Consider the following 17,541-nt stretch of genomic DNA (forward strand, 5'->3'; position numbering starts at 1 on the left):
AGTTATCCACTACAACTCCAAGATCTCTCTCTTGCTCAGTCTCTGCCAGTTCAGACCCCATCAATGTGTATTTATATTTAGGATTTTTGGCTCCAATGTGCATCACCTTGCACTTGGCCACATTGAACCCCATTTGCCATGTTGACGCCCACTCGCCCATCCTTGACAGATCCCCTTGGAGTGCCTCACAATCCTCACTGGTTTTCACCACCCTGAACAACTTTGTATCATCCGCAAATTTAGCCACTTCACTGCTTACTCCCATCTCCAAATCATTAATGAACAAGTTAAAAAGCAGTGGACCAAGTACTGATCCCTGCGGTACCCCACTGCTTACCACCCTCCACTGAGAAAATTGCCCACCTACACTCACTCTCTGTTTTCTATGAACTAGCCAGTTTTTGATCCATAAAAGGACTTGTCCTTCTATCCCATGATTTTTGAGCTTACTTAGGAGCCTTTGATGAGGAACTTTATCAAAAGCTTTCTGGAAGTCAAGGTAAATAATATCTATTGGATCCCCCTTGTCCACATGTTTGTTCACCCCCTCAAAGAACACTAACAGGTTAGTGAGACAAGATCTTCCCTTACAGAAACCGTGCTGAGTCTGCCTCAATAGGTTTTGTTCATCTATGTGCCTACTAATTCTTTCCTTAATAATGGTTTCCACCAATTTACCCGGTATCGACGTCAGACTGACTGGCCTGTAATTTCCCGGATCTCCTCTGGAACCCTTTTTAAAGATGGGAGTGACATTAGCTACCTTCCAATCCTCAGGAATGGAGGCAGATTTTAAGGAAAGATTACATATCTTTGTCAGGAGATCTACAAGTTCACATTTGAGTTCTTTCAGAACTCTCGGATGTATGCCATCTGGGCCTGGTGATTTTTCAGTTTTTAAGTTGTCTATCAGTTTTAGGACCTCCTCTCTCATCACCTCAATCTGACTCAGGTCTTCCAACACCCCTCCTGAAATCAGTGGTTCTGGAGTGGGCAAGCACTTCTCATCTTCCACAGTGAAGACGGAGGCAAAAAATGCATTTAGCTTCTCAGCCATTTCCCTATCATCCTTCAATACTCCTTTTACCCCTTGGTCGTCCAAGGGCCCCACTGCCTCCCTGGCTGGTTTCCTGTTTCTAATGTATTTGAAGAAAGTTTTATTGTTGGTTTTTACGTTTTTTGCTATATGCTCCTCATATTCCCTTTTTGCCTGCCTGACCTCAGACTTGCATTTTATTTGCCATAGCCTGTGTTCCGTTTTATCAGCCTCACTGTGACTAGCTTTCCACTGCTTAAAGGAATTCTTTTTACTTTTTACAGCCTCCATTACTCTGTTTGTTAACCATGCAGGCTTTTTCCTATACCTGTTTGTGCCTTTCCTAACCTGCGGAATATATATTTTTTGAGCTTCTAGGATCGTAGTTTTAAATAGATCCCAAGCTTCCCCAATTGTTTTGACCCTTTCTACTTTTCCTTTCAGTTTCCTCCCCACGTGTCCCCTCATATCAGAGAAATTACCCCTTTTAAAGTTAAAAATGGTTGTGTGAGTCTTTTTGGCCAATTCTCTATTTGTACAAATGATGAACTCAACAACATTATGATCACTGTTTCCAAGCGGTGCAATCACTTTTACATCTCTCACCAGGTCTTGAGTGTTACTTAGGACCAAATCAAGGATCGCCTCTCCCCTGGTAGGTTCCGTGACCATCTGCTCCATAGCACAGTCATTTAGAGTGTCTAGAAACTCAATCTCTTTTTCCCGACTAGAACACATATTGACCCAATCAATGTGTGGGTAGTTAAAATCACCTATTATTACACAGTGTTTTTGTCTAGTTGCTATCTTTAAGGCATTCATCATTTTATAATCCTCCTCTATCTTTTGATCTGGTGGGCGATAACAAACTCCCAGTGTTAAGTTTCCTTTTGGCCCCCCTATTTCAACCCATAGAACTTCCAGAAGCGAATCCAATTCACTTAGCCTCTCAATCTTTCTAGACTTTATACCCTCTCTGACATACAGAGCTACCCCACCTCCAACCCTTCCCCCCCTATCCTTCCGATATAATATATAACCGGGAATCACTGTGTCCCACTGATTTTCCTCATCCCACCAAGTTTCAGAAATACCCACAATGTCTATTTTTCCCTCCGACACCAAGCACTCCAACTCCCCGATTTTACCTCGGACACTTCTAGCATTTGTATAGAAACAGCTGTAATTTCCCTTACAAGTTAAGCCTGCATCCTTCCTCTTGCTATCTCGAGTCGTTGTCCGGCAGTCCATGTCACCAGCCATGGCCTCTGTGGACAATTTCAATCCACCTCCCTGTAGAAAAGCAACCGGTACCCCCTCACCTCTCTCAGATGAGCCAACCCGAACCAGAGACTTTTCATCTCCTGTCGGCTTTCCCCCAATATTCAGTTTAAAAGCTGCTCTGCCACCTTTTTGATTTTAAGTGCCAGCAGCCTGGTTCCTTCTCGGGACAAGTGGAGACCGTCTCGCCTGTACAGCTCCCTCTTGTTCCAAAAAGTATCCCAGTGCCTAACAAACCTGAACCCTTCCCCCCTACACCATCGTCTCATCCACGCATTGAGACTCCTGATCTCTGCCTGTCTCTCCGGCCCTGCGCGTGGAACAGGTAACACTTCTGAGAAGGCTACCTTGGAGGTCCTGGACCTAAGTTTCCTGCCCAGCAGCCTAAATTTCTCCTCCAGGACCTCACGACTGCATTTCCCCACATCGTTGGTGCCGACATGCACCACGACCACTGGCTCCTCCCCAGCACTATCTACCAGCCTATCTAAAACACGCGTAATGTCCGCTACCTTCGCACCAGGCAGGCAAGTCACCATACGGTCAGTACGCGGGTTCGCCACCCAGCTGTCTACCTGCCTAAGGATCGAATCACCCACTACCAAGAGCCCCCCTCCCACCCTGCTCAGGGATGGTTCCTTGGTGCAAAAGGAGAGCCGCTCACCAGCTGGGGAAGAGGTCCCTTCTGAGGGCACATTCCCCTTATCCTCAGCATGGTGCCCTGTTTCCCCTAGACCCTCATGCTCCCTGACAGCAGCGGGGCTGCCAGATCCAGAGTGGGACGAAGCTAACAAGTCCCCGAGAGTCTTTTCTGTGTGCCTAGCTGACTGTCTCTGCTTCTCCAGGTCAGCCACCTTGGCCTCAAGGGAGCACACACGTTCCCTGAGAACCAGGAGCTCCTTGCACCGAGGACACACCCAAGACTTCTGCCCAGTGGGCAGATAGTCATACATGTGACACTCCGTGCAAAACACTGGATAGCCCCCAACCCCCTGCTGGCATTCTGGCTTCATAATTCTTTTAAAATAAATAAATATAATCCCCCTTTTAAACCCTTGGTATTTATGTGGGTTTTGTTATCAAGTCAAATTATTTTACGGGAAAGACAAAGAGCCTAGGGCCTTGTCTTTCTGGCTCTTTTTGGGCTTCTTACAGCGCCCCTAGTCTAAGAGTCCCTAGGCTAAGAGCCACAGGCAAAGAGCCCTTTAGCTCACCCTTCGGCTCGTGCCAGAGGCTCGTGCCTCTGCCAAGGTGCTTCCTTAAATAGAGGCCTCCCCCAGCAGAGGTCAGGCAGCAGCTATTCAAATTCAAATTCACCCAGGCACTCAATCACAGGCAAAACAATGCCCCTTCCACTTCCTCTCAATTACAGGCAATCCCAGTCAAACAATGCCCGTTCCTCTCCCACACTCAATCAGCCAGGACTCTGCAAGAACTCTAAGTGCTTCCACACACTGCTAAACACAGTTTTCCCACAAAATATCCTTAGCTGAATTCTCTCAGCTGAAAGCAAGTAAAAGAAACCCACTCACCTCTCTCACAGCTCTCTCTCCTGCTCCTGCTCAGAGCTCAGCTGGTCTCCAACATAAGAGCTCAGCTGGTTTTTACAACATAACGGAAAGGGTATCTGGTCCAGAATGTGGGTGCCAGGTTGTTGGCAGAGGCAAGCTCTCAGGAACATATTTATCCTGTTTTGTACCTATCTATACTGATTGCCAGTTAGTTTTTGAGCCACTTTTTAAAAAAATACTTTTTATTGCTTTTCTTCCCATTTCGGAGCTACTTTTAACACACAAACCCATGAAGACACTGTTGGCAATCCCAGTATGGCAGGGTAGCTAGAAACTCACTATATGACTTTGAGTTAGTCATCCTCTCACCGTAACCAACCTCTCAGGATTGTTACTAGGAAAAAGGAACTAAATATGCTAATCTGACCTCCTTGGATGAAGAATGGAATAAAGTTTTGCTATAATAAAATGTGCACAATTTTCAAGCAGGTACTGTGAACCAGCTCATATTCTTGCTGATTCTTATTATTATAGTTAAGTTGCTTCCACAACTACTTTATATGGACAAAGGGACTATTTTGTATGGAGATATACTATTCCAACTCTATTGGCAACTATCTAATATCAAAATTTACAGCAGACGCTATATCTACCTATATCTATCTATCTATCTATCTATCTATCTATCTATCTATCTATCTATCTATCTATCTATCTATCTATCGGATTTATATCCGCCCTTTCCAATGGGCTCAGGGCGGCTAACAAAAAGGCAAATGCCACAACAAACATTAAAACAGCATAAAAACAGTCATTAAACAAAGTGCAGTGCTCTTGATGTTAATTATTAGTCCAAGATGGGTTCCATTTGTCAACCTAACCTGACAGCATCTATCTATCATCTATCATCTATATACACACACACACACACTTTATTACTGCATGGTGATTTTTAATTAATTTTTCTCTCATTGGCCAACGGAGTGGCAGCAGTGGTTGTCAGTAGAAGACTTGGCAACCCTACTGTAAGGCTTAGGGTTCACAGAAGTCAGAGGATGGGGAGACAAGTGATACATGCATGGCAGGGATATTTACCAATAAACAGAGTTGGAGTGTTCTTGTAACAAAAGGAAATTGCACTGATAAGTCTGCCTTTCCAGAGTATTTCCCCCAGTTCAGATTGCTGGCTAATGGGCTCGAAGGTGGTTTTCATTCTATTCATGCCGTGACTTTTCTGTTGGTTCTCAGTTCAATGTGGTGCCCCCAGCTCAGTGGTAGTTTATGTATCATTTATGCATCATTTACGTTCTGCCCTGTATCCTAACGTTCTGCTGCTTCAGACCACCCCACCTGAATTTCTGTATCCTGTTTTGCCTATATGGGGATGTCTTCTCCTGTGTGTTTGAAAGTTGGCAGGGAGGATTCCTCGAAAGTGAGGAACAATCTTCAAGAATTTCATGGGGAGGTCTACAAAAGCAAAATGATTTCTTATTGAAAACAAGGAAGAATTGTCTTATTAATGGCCCACTTTTTAACTCCTATCCTTCCAAATTGACACAGAGAATTAAAAAATATATTTCTAAAATGCAATTTACCATTATTTCAATGTTTAACAATGCCAAAACTCCATTGTATGGCTAATATTGCATACACTCCTATATTTATAAGTACAGAAACTGTCAGATTTTAATAAGGCACAACAAAGTCCCCAAATTCATTCCTGTATTAAATTTCCAAACAAAGTTCACTGAGAACAGCATTCAATTTCTGCCCAGCTAGCTGGCCAGATGCTGAGATTGATTTCAACTGATTTGTGCCAATTTACAACAAGATTTGAATCTAGAATTATTTCAGCTTCATTGGGCTTTGCTTTTGCACAAGCAAGGTTCAAAAGATACAGATTATTTTAGGTTTGTGGACTTAACTAAAGAAAAAGTTAAATTGTTACAGCTGTTTCTTCTCAAGGATTAATCTGCCTTTTCCCTGAAGAAGACAATGCCATCAACAGATGATTGATTTTTTTTTTAAATGGGCTCCACTACAGCTGTCAGTGGACTTGCCTCTCTGTACAGAGTCTTGCATTACTGCTGTCCTTGAATCATGTGTTCAATAGAATATCTCCTCTGTGCTTCTTCTAATGCAAGACATAAGTCAGTTTCCCCCAGTAAAATATCCCCCCCCAGTTCAGCAAGAAAGTAAATTATCTCACCAACAGCTGCTTACATCAAAGCCTATCATGTGTTCTATAAACTGTATTCCTTTTACATTATGCATAACCTGAATGAAGTTGATTTGGGACTGGGAGAGATTTCAGCGCTTTTTAAAATTCATCCCTTGCATGTTTTCTTTGTGCTTTTACTTTGGAATAAATTTTCTTTTAAATTTGACACCTTTTAAAAAAATAAACAAAGTGACAGTTAAGATTTTTTCCCCCTGAAATGTACATTGGGGAGCTGGAAAACAACCATTTTTAAGGCCACAGAATGGCCCTTTTCGGGAGAATCTGTGCCTTTTAGGTCACAGATCTGTACTCACTAGACATGACAGCTATTTTTCATGTATGTGCTCTAGTAATAAAGTTTATTTCCTGTTTATGAAAGCAGACTGTCACTCTCATGCCTAGACTGATTATATACGCCAAGAACACACATAAACAGGGGTGGGGCTAAAATAATTGGAAAGTTCTGCTCTTTGTACTTGCTCAGAGGCAGCTTTACCAGGGTTCCACAAGGCACTGGTTATCTGATAGGCTGCATTTTATAATGTTGGGTGATGGCATGAAGAGAAACATGCTTTTACCTGCAAGTAATCACTCAGCATGCATGTTAGATCACACAGATCCAGAGCAAGGTTTGTGACAAGAATTTGTGACAAGATATGAAGAGTTGGAAGGAGGAGTGGTGAATCAAACTCGGCTCTCCAGATTAGATTTCACCACTCTTAACCACTTCACCATGCTGGTTTATTTCCAATGTGCCTACTATGAACAGCAATCATTCTGAGTTCAACTATACACCATTTAGATAGATCAAAGATTATACACATAGATCAAAGATTGTTCCACTATGTGGAAATTGTTTCGAACAGCTACCTAATGTGCCAATTTGAGGGGGAGGAGTTAAATTTACCTTGAGAATCAGTAGAATGGAAAAACTGGCCCAATCCCTACACTGGTTCCCAGTTTTCTTCTAGGCCCAATTCAAGGTGCTGTTATTGATCTTTAAAGCCATAGATGGATTGGGGCCACTAGGTTTGCTAGGTCCCCCCAGTCACCAGTTAGGTAAAATGGCCAAATCCAGATTGAGAAACTCCTGGAGATTTGGGGATGGAGCATGCGGAGGACATCCATTTTCTCCAGGGAAACTGATCTCCATAGATGAGCTAGAATTCCAGGGGATTCCCAGGTACCACCAGGAGGCTGGCATCCCTAAGGACTGCTTACTTATCTATGAATTTACCCAACTACTTTGGTCATCTTTGGAGGCCCTGCTTCAGGTGTTCCCACCATCTGAAGCTAGGTGGGTGACAACCTGCAAAAGGGCTGGTTCAGGTTTGGCCTCATAAGTAAAGCTTCCATTTGAACAATCTGGATTTTTCAGGTACTTGGTTTTATTCCCAAACTGAGGTTCTCAGCTCATTTTCTTTTGATATCAATGAGTGTCAACTTAAAAGGATTGTTTAGACTAGGTGTAAGATAATAGCTGTAACTGTTAAGAGGTCGACAAAGTGCCTCATTCCAAGATGCATTTTCCAAGTGTGTTCATGATGTCTTGTTGGGTTTTTGCAAGTGTCATCATCCTTCACTCATGGAAGAGTTGAGCTGTTGTTTACATATGCTATTGTTAGCTAGTTAGCTTAGAACCAATTAGATGTTGAGCAGAATGTTCCTGTCGGAGAAGGGGGAGGTATTAATCTTAAAAAGACTACCTCGGGATTGACTATTGGCTGATCAATATATTGGAAGATGGTACATGCAGTTTGGCATGTACACCAGGGGCAGAGCTTTGGGGGGGAACTTCCTCTCCTTTGCTCTTAGAGAAGCAGACAGGATGTGAGCAGAAGAAGACAAGATGAGCAAAATGCGTTAGTCTGTTATTGTTTTCTATTCCCATGTAACCCTTTCCTAATTTTCTTTTTAGCAAAGTTGTTTTTATTAGGCGCTAAACACACATGTGTCTGAGGCTGTTTTATTTCTGCTGTGCTCTTTACACTCTGCTAAAGTATACCCAACTGTCTCCTACAGGAACTTTAGGTACAGGAACTCATCTAGGAGCACTGTGGAACAAACAGGGCCTTTGAAATTGTCTGACCTGGCTGAACAAGAAACAATAGAAAAACAGAAGGATGAAAGGCTGAGTCTGACCAACAACTTTGCAAGATATAACATGGAAAAGGCTTAGCAGAACTTAGCACCTGAGCCTTGTAGGCACTCATTAGGCTTGCCATTCTCCAGCTGGGGATGGGAAATTCACCACCACCAGTGGTCACCTCCCCATTGCCACTCAGCTGGCTGGCATGGGGAAAAAATGGTCTGCAGGACCATCTCTCCCACTATGTCCCCTGAAGAGCTTTGTGCTCTTCAGATCACCATCTACTGGTGACCCTCAGCCCAAAGGGTGTCTGCTTAGCCTCAACCAGAGCCAGAGCCTTTTCCCAGCTGGAAAACCCATATTGAAAGCCCCAGAATGCACTGCTGATTGCTGAACAAGCATCTAAGTCCAGTAGAACTTTAGAGCCCAACAAGATTTTGGAGGTATGACCTTTTGAAAGTCAAAGCTCCATTCTTCATATATCTGACAAAAGGGAGCTTTAATCCTTGAAAGTTCATACCCCAAAAATCTTGCTGGTCTCTACAGTGCTACAGGACCTGGATCTAGTTCTTCTACTGCAGACTGACAGGGATACCCTCTGAAAATGAACAAGCATGACCCAGAGACACACCTGCAACTTTGACAAACAAGAAGACAAGTCTCATGATAAATAAGAAGAGCTCAAACTGGCATATTATTTTGGGACAGTGGAAATATGTTATGGGAAATGGACATTTTGTCCCCTGGGTACAAAAGTAAACAGTAAATGAGCGAAACCACACCTCTTTCTCCACCCTGTGGGAATAAGAGACCAGCCTGCTAACTTCCCTGATCAGGAGAAACGTATAAAGACCTTAGCTGAAAGTGAGCTTCTAGCAACTTGGAAGTCTACTCACCCTGTGGATATTGCCCCATTATCGTCAGGCCTTTATATGCCTATCCCGGGGACTTGGACTCCATTCTTTTGAGCAATTTTACCTTACACATTTTTAGACTTTTTTCATCTGTCTTTCTGTGGTCTTTTGTTCTTTCCATGTGGGATTATACATTTTAGAAGTTTTCTTTCTTTCCAAGGTATTTCAGGTCCAGATGGGCCTGTGTTGTAGTTCTGGTTCCCAAACTGCTGTGCTTTGGCCTCCCTTTCTCCTAATTCTCAGGAGGCAGAAGGCTGAGAAGCCCACAAGCCTGTGAGGGTCCTGCCCCTTCCTGATAAATCCAAAACTAATGGCCAAATTATGTATTCTCTCATGTATAATCCCTGTTTTACAAGCATGATTTAAAATGTGCTAGATACATTAACAGCTTCAGATACACCATCCATCTATGGTAAAATTGAAATCTACTAGAAACATAGTGGTAATTTCTGGTTGGTGCACCTACATAAATCAGTTCCTTCCTGAGGGAAATTTGCCAGGACAGCGATGTGATCTTCAGTAGATGATCTGCGAAAACATTTTTAGCTTGCCAGGCTTTCTGAGAACTAAAACTGCTTTTGATTGCTTATGAGGTGGACTGTTTCTAATGTTTGTGCAATGTATTTCACTTTAAATGACCATTTTATGATGCTTTAGTATGGTTTTATTGTAAGCTGCTTTGAAGGCATTTGTGTCTGAAAACAAAAAAATATGTAAAGAAAACTGCATTACACTTGAGCCAAAGTTTACAAACTTGGTGGACAGACTGCTGGGGTTTGTTCTTAAGAAAGGGAAGGGAAATGTTCCAAAATACTCTATGTCTGTCTATAAAACCCGTATCCATTAAGAATGAATTGTTTTTGGCAACCTTAATTTTTTAATTTTATTACAGGCTAAGAAGAACCAGTGTTCATTGGAAGTTCCTTTTTAAATTATTGTTAAATAGTCCCCCTTTTACTGAAGAAAAGACTTCCTTAAAAAACAAAACAGTCTGGACAGCATAAGTATAAATTTGTGTCCTGATAAAATTACTTTAACCATGTTTACAAAACCATTACTTTCTTTTGAAGGAATTTGAGCATACAAGCACCAGGAAGAAATGCCAATTAAGTGATGAGAAGCATGTTTCTGCCAAAAATAGTGGTAGGGGTGATTTTGCACCCATCTTCATCAGAGGAGGCAACAAGCGCTGGGGGTGTGGCAAGAGGAAAGGCTGCCTTGCGCAGCTCAGTCAATGAGAGAGCTGAGAACAGAAGGCTACTTAACACTGTTGTTTGGTGTACTTTTTGCTCCCCCAAACCAGCCACTGATGGCTGCATGGCCCCAGAGGGCTGATGGGAGTTAATCCCTGGATGCTGTGCATCAACATTTGAACCTTTACACTACATGGGGGGGGGGGGGAATGGGCTTTATGGGCAACATCTCTCTGCACAGGTTTGGTGCAGGCAAGAAAAAGCAGTCATGGCCTGTGATAATGTCAAGCTTGGAGCCAGGATGCATTGTCCAGGTGGTGGCAAACCTAATGGGCAGCCTCTTAAGGAGCCCAAACAATGGGAGAAATGAGTTAGCTGGGGCTATCCAAGTCAGGTCTATATAGGAAATACCCATGTGTAATGTACAAAAAAGCTTTAAATTCTCATAATGTCAGAGAGGTTGGATTCTAGAGCGAATAGCACCACCATTATGAAAATTATTGTTATTTTTGAAAGCCATATGATTCCTGCAGAAGCAAATTTCTGAGCAAAATTATTGTGGTCATTGTTGCGAACTTACAGTGACCAACTGCTTTTGAACCTGATCACTCCAAGCGTGAAAAGCAATCTATTGTTCAGGAGTGGCAGAAGCTGTCCTCAACCAGGGCCAGGGCTTTTTCAGTCCTGGCCCCTACCTGCTGGAACTCTCTGGTGGAGAACATCCATGCCCTGCGGGCTTTGTTACCTTTCCATAGGGCATGTAAGGCAGAGATGTTTCACCAGGCATGCAGTTGAGGACAGTGATGGTACAGTATGTTGTCTGGCCTTTTCATACCTTCCATTTACCGCAAGCCCCCACCTGGAGGCTTGTGACATTTGAATTCTTTTCTCACCATCTTGGAATGACTAAATTATGCTGATGAATTATTAGTGTTGTATGTATTATGTAGTTATTCTTGGTTTTATTTTTTAATTACTCATTGGATGTCCTTTTCTGTTGTAAGCTGCCCTGAGCCTTGCTTGCAGGGAAGGGCAGCCTAAAAATCTAATTAAATAATAAATAAATAATCACTAAAGTTGAAAAGGCAAACCAAGAGTGCATGCACATCTGGCACATATGGATGTGGAATCACAGCCTTTTTCAAATGACTGGATCCAGGGGCCAGCGCTATTTATATCCTAGCCACTGCAGTTTGAAATCACATTGAGTCAAAGCTGAAACATAACTTCAATATGGTTATCACATCCTGGCCATCATCCAGAGAATATCTGGTTTTTACAAATGCCGAAACAGACATGTAAGAGGAGATCAGCCTTTTGTATTTTGCTTTTTTTTAATTTTAAAGCAGGTAAATGGGTTTCTGATTTGATTGGAGCAGCAATGCTGGGGGGTTAATCATTTTCTCACCCAGCCAAACTACATCATATAGAGTTCTGCATTTTTACTGCTACAGGAATAATAGTAGCCTCTTAAACATATGGAGCTGCCTTATATTGAGTCAGACCAAAAGTCTATCAAAGTCAATATTGTCTACTCTGACTGACAGCAGTTCTCCAGGTTTTCAGGTAGAAGTCCTTCACATCACCTACTGCCTGATTTTTCTAACTAGAGATTCAGAGGATTGCAACTGGGGTGTTCTGCATACAAATAGATGTTCAGCTATGGATCCATGGCCACACCCCTAGAGGGGTAAATTTAGATCAAGACAATGGCATGGGAAAAGATTTCAGCCATGTTTAATTCAAAATTGGAGGCCCTAGCAGCTGCTTTAAAGTTAAAGCAACAATGGGAGATCTAGTCACAGATGTCTGTTTTGACCTGGAGAATTCATTGAGAAGTTAGCACCCACTTAAGAACTTGCCAACTGGATGTAGGGGCACCTAAATCCCCTGAATTGTATCTGATGTTTTACATTATTAACTATAATTTTGAAATTTAACTGTATTGATTTTTTTTCCCAGACAGCACTTCTCAAAAAGGTGAATTGTAAGTATTTTTTCCTCATCTGGAAAAAAAATTATTTATTTTCAAAAATTCATACATTGCTCAGAAGAAAAGTGTGATTCACAAGCAGATTGAGGCTCAGACACAAAAAAGCTGTCTGCTTTATTAATGACAATGTTTGTTTTTATAACTGAGACAGATGCCTCCTTTTGGCAAAGAACTTTTGCTTTACTGGATGTGAGGATGCCAGCATCTAGTTGGCATTTGAGAAGTCTAATTCACTCTGCCTTTGCCAACACTCCTCTTCACTTCCTAGATCTGTTGGCACTGACACAAAAGCAAATTTTTACATCAGTGGCTCCGGAATGGTACTAGTCTCTGAAAAGGGGTGGTAGAAATTTGAAGTAAATGTGGTGTAAAAGTACAAAGGCTGAGTAAATGCTCCAACTTCAAGGCAAGGGGCAAAGGGACACAGTAAAAGGATGACATCATTATATTTTACTGTACCAACATCTGTTCCACAGACTTCAAGCAGTGCTGCTAGCTAGTGTCTTAAGTAGATTTTGCCTTTCATAGAGCTGCACAGTATATTTTTCATTCCTCACTCCAATTAACAGTCTCTAATGTGACTGTAATTATAAAATGGTGTTTTGTTTTCTGTTCTAGATATATTCTTTAAAACAAGGTTAGATGCTTGTTTTAGCAGCTGCAGATGAGGAGCAACTGTAAAGATTTCACAACAGCAACAAACAAAGGAAACTACTCCAGCTTGTTAAATTCTCACAAATGTAAAATGATGCATAAAGAGCCACCCTTGACTTTGGTCACCATTAGATAAAGCTGCTGCTTACCAAGAACAATTTGTAGGTCATAGATACTTCTGTCCCATATAAAGCTGGAATGTAGAGCCTAACTGGACATGACCTTTTCTATATGTACACTAACAGATAATTCAGAAGTGTCATGTCCCTCTGGCAGTGGTTCCTCAAGTATGGATCTGCCACTTGTAAAGAAGGAGGTACAGAACCTTTGAAAACATCCTAGTGAGATGAGAACAGGTTGGGGGAAGGAGGCTGAGCTACTGGGAAGGTAACGAAGGATGAAGCATGGATTTCCTCCTCCCTATACAGTTGTTTCATAGCATGGCTGAAAGGGGTGGAAAAGTAAATAGGGCAGGGGAAGGCTGGCAGTAGAGGGATCTCCAGGCAACAGAGATCAGTTAACTTAAGAACATAAGAGAAGCCAATGTTGGATTAGGCCAATGGCCCATCCAGTCCAACACTCTGTCACACAGTGGCCAAAAATACCAGGTGCCATCAGGAGGTCCAGCAGTGGGGCCAGGACACTAGGAGCCCTCACACTATTGACCCCCCAAGCACCAAGAATACAGAGCATCACTTGCCCCAGAGTCCCTATCTATACCTTATGGCTAATAGCCACCGATGGACCTCTGTTCCATATGCTTATCTAATTCTCTCTTGAAGCCGTCCATGCTTGTAGCCGCCACCACCTCCTGTGGCAGTGAATTCCTGGAGAAAATGGCCATTTGGAAGGTGGACTCTATGACATTATATCCCACTGAAGTCCCTCCCCTCTCAAACCCTGCCTCCTCAGGCTCCACCCCCAAATTTTCCAGGTATTTCCCAACCCAGAACTGAAGGCAAGCCCTTCCCCTCCACCACCACTCTCCTCCTTTTATCTTCTTCTTGTCTCCATAGAAGGGCTTTATGGGGTGAAGGCCACAATCCTTCCTTCCTTCCCTGCTCTCTCCTCCTTGCCCACATTTTCCCCACCACCCCTCTCCCCCTCATCTCACAGCAAGCTTTTCGGTTTCCCCCACTTCCTTCTTTCCAAAAGGCAGAAGGCAGAGGGAGATAAATGCAAATTAAGGACAATTTGTTTGTTGATGATCAACTTTGGTCCCGTTCAAACTAGGCGATTTGGCCCGGGAGCGGGACAGTTTGGGGGTGGATCAAACCGGCACGATCACACCACAACATCTGGGAAGCGTCGTGATACCGTCCCCGAACTGGCCCTTTCCCGGGAAAATGCGCCTCAACATGCAACCACCTACCTCAGTGGTTCAAATGGAAGTGGTGCGGCAAGCCGGGCGTTTGATCGCCGGCGCGTCCTTGCGCCGGCACAACCCCGGCCCGGAGCCGAACTGCGCATGCTCTGACATGCGCAGTTCGGCTGGCTAGGCGTCCGAACTGTGTTTTCTCCCCGGCGTTTGATCGCGCCGGGGAGAAAAGGCGCCGCAGCCAGGGGATCCGTGGGATCCCGCCGCGGCATCTCAACGTTGGCACGGCTTTTAAAAGCCGCGCCTTAAGAGGCTTTCCCCCTGCCGTGTGGCAGGGGCCTTTATTATTGTTTGGAAAATGATACTTAAATTTGCATTGTGTTGATTATCTGAATTAAACAGAGGGCTTAACCAGATTAGACACTTTTCAGATGTACAGTTTCAGGTAACCTGGAAATGTGTCCATGAAGATGTATGAGACGTTTACTCCAAGTTTGGAGTTCCTAGCTAGGATCACTAGTTCCTAGCTAGGATCACTAGTTAGGTAAGACATGGAAGGGTGAAAAGGGTAGGCATATAAAGATACATGAACACAGAGGCAAGAGCCAGACCACTTTTTAAGTCACCTCCCAGTTGTCGTTTGCCCTGTTTCTTGGCAATCCATGCATGGTATCCAAAAACTAGCAGGAACAATTAAGAATATCATTGTTCAGAGCATCACAGGAAGCTATGCTTCAGTCAAGCACGGAACCATCTGTTTAATCACCTTAGGAAACTGCAGTAATCCTTTGGCAGTTGATAAAAGTTGTTTCCTAGAGGTGAGCACAACAGAACAGAAATGAAACCTCTGCATCTCAGTCCTTTTCATTCTGCAATATGGGTATGATTAATGTTATTTCAAAAGATAGTTTCAATGGAATTCCTTGACCAGGAGTAAAGAAAGTAAATTCTACAGCAAATTAGAAAGGATATATAACTTTTAAAAAATTGATAGTTATTCATTCTTAAAATAAACTTACGTTTAAAACAGTAGGCATCAAATTGGCTGTCTGGGTCAGGAAACCCTGTTTGGTTCTCATAGCGAAAGAGGGTTCTGACACCAAGTAAACCTCCTCCACACTGCATTCTTGCCACAGAAGCAGGGTAGCGCACACTGCCATCAGCCAACCAGCCATAGTCACATTGGTCAAAGCCATTCCTCCAGGCAGCATGCAGGTCACCGACAGATGCAAGAACCGCATCCTGTGCTTCACACTGCCTTTTAGCTTCTTCAAAGGTTAGCTTGTTGGGAGCAGTTACATGGAAAACATCACCTAGAGAAACAGAAAACACAAGGCACCTTTTACAAAAGGACCAAAAGTGTGGCAAGAAACTAAGTGTATGGTTATGTCATAATTCTTAGGGGATTTAAATGCAAAACGTGGCTTCCAGCATATCTATGACTGAAACAAGAATTCACCATGAGACAGATTTGTTACTAAGATCTTTCTGTTCAGTATGCCCTTATCCATGATATTTGCTCAGACAGCTCTGTCTTCGTCACCCATCCAAAGGTCTCTTCCTGCCTGCCTGTTATTTATGAATTTAATTATTTCATTTAAAATATTTATATCCCACTTCAGACTCAAGGCAGCTAACAATGCAACGTTACGAGGACACAATAAAAATATATCAGTACCATTAGCAAAACTCAGCCAAATCTGCCAAAACAGTTATTCTCCATCAAATGCCCTCTCAAATAACGCTATTTTACATGCCTTCCTAAATGCAGGAACTGAAGGCCCCCTATGGACCCAACCTGGTAGGCTATTCCAGAGCACTGGGCCCACTAGGGAAAACATTCTGTAAGCTGTTGCCATATGGACAAGCCTAAAAGAGGACATCAGGAAGAGGTTGTCAAAGGAACATAGTGGGCACACAGGATTATAACAGGAAACATACACTGAGATTATATTGGGATGTCCCTCCTTGCCAATACATGTGGTGGTCCTTCTCTCTCCTCCAGATTCCTCCTCAAAACTCATTTGTTTGTGAAGCCTTTGGTTTAAATCCTTGTCATACCCAATTGTAATCATGCCTAGGGGGTGATCACATGCACGAGATAAAGTGTGTGGGGGGAGTGAGGCTATTTCCTCCGGAGGAATTTGACCCACAGTTGTGCAATCACACAGTCCTTGGAAGCTGCAGGCACAGCCCACCACTGCGTGATCAGACGCAACCGTGGATGAGTTGGGTTTTTGAGGGTCTTTGCTGTTTGTTTCTAATGCGCTTACACGAGGAATCAATGAATCACATTTATGCACTGAGGTCTCCCTATGGGGTTCGCGATGATGCGCATACTGGGGGGGGGACAATGGCACAGAGTTGGGATGGCCTGATCAGACCATCCCAAAACCATGAGAGCATGCTGAAGCAATCAGAGATGAGAAACTCCATCCGTGGCCCGTCACAACCCATTTACTACCAGATTTTCCCTGTTGTCTTTTTACTCCGCTTCTGCGGCAGAGCAAAACAAGTTGCCGATGGGTGTGGGGCACTTCCCAGATGTTCGCGTCTCATCGCACCCTTTAAATCTGCCCAGCATTCACACCTATGGCGGGACTAATTGTGCAAGTGATTGTGCCCCTAGATTCCTTTCTCTTTGGACATCCAGCTCTTGCTACCCTGGTCTTCATATGGCTCTGTTGTTTCTCCCACTATCCATTTTTATATTTTAAGACCATTGGGCCAGGGTCCTGTCTATAAAATGCCATGAATGTTGACAGCACTGCATTAACCATTCATGGCACTGTAATAGTAAATTCAGCAATAAAAATAGTCCCTCTTTTGTTAGTCTTCCCTTCTGGAACAAACAAACTGTAATGTGTGCAGATCCCGGATTCCCCTTCTAGTCGACTCTGTTACATCTGTCTGTAAAAGAAGGGAGCCAGCTACAGAGAGCGATGCAACTAGAAGACATTCAGAGGTGCAGAGCTGACAAAACCAGAAGTCAGGTGCAGCACTCAAATAAGCACCAAGACCTGTCTCATTACAAACTCTTATTCATCTCTCCATTCAGAACCAGCTTGTAAGAAGCCATGGATTGTCTCCATGGTGCCCTAATATTCCAGAGTTATTGTATTTGTCGCTTCTTTGCAACATCCTTCTATCTTCCCTGGACCATAGGATAATGGACAGGGAAATCAACAGCCTATCATTGCAAGGAACAGAACCTAAAATTATCTTCATGGCTGGGGTCACTGGGCCTTCAAGATACCATAAATGGGATGATATCTTAAATGTGCTGCCTAACTGTGCCATATAATTACTTGAATGAACCTCTCCACTCTTA

At 43.2% G+C, this 17,541-nt stretch overlaps 1 protein-coding gene across 1 annotated transcript in view; it reads right to left on the reverse strand.

The window, feature by feature from the left end:
* VCAN (versican) overlaps positions 1-17,541 on the reverse strand; it is a 180,704-nt gene that overhangs the window by 115,602 nt on the left and 47,561 nt on the right. The window contains exon 5 of the mRNA XM_015405831.1: positions 15,230-15,523. Within this exon, the coding sequence (XP_015261317.1) occupies positions 15,230-15,523 (294 nt within the window). The remainder of the gene's footprint in view (positions 1-15,229; positions 15,524-17,541) is intronic.

This window comes from Gekko japonicus, unplaced genomic scaffold (genome assembly GCF_001447785.1).
Source record: "Gekko japonicus isolate JY-2015 unplaced genomic scaffold, Gekko_japonicus_V1.1 scaffold172, whole genome shotgun sequence".
Lineage (NCBI taxonomy): Eukaryota > Metazoa > Chordata > Lepidosauria > Squamata > Gekkonidae > Gekko > Gekko japonicus.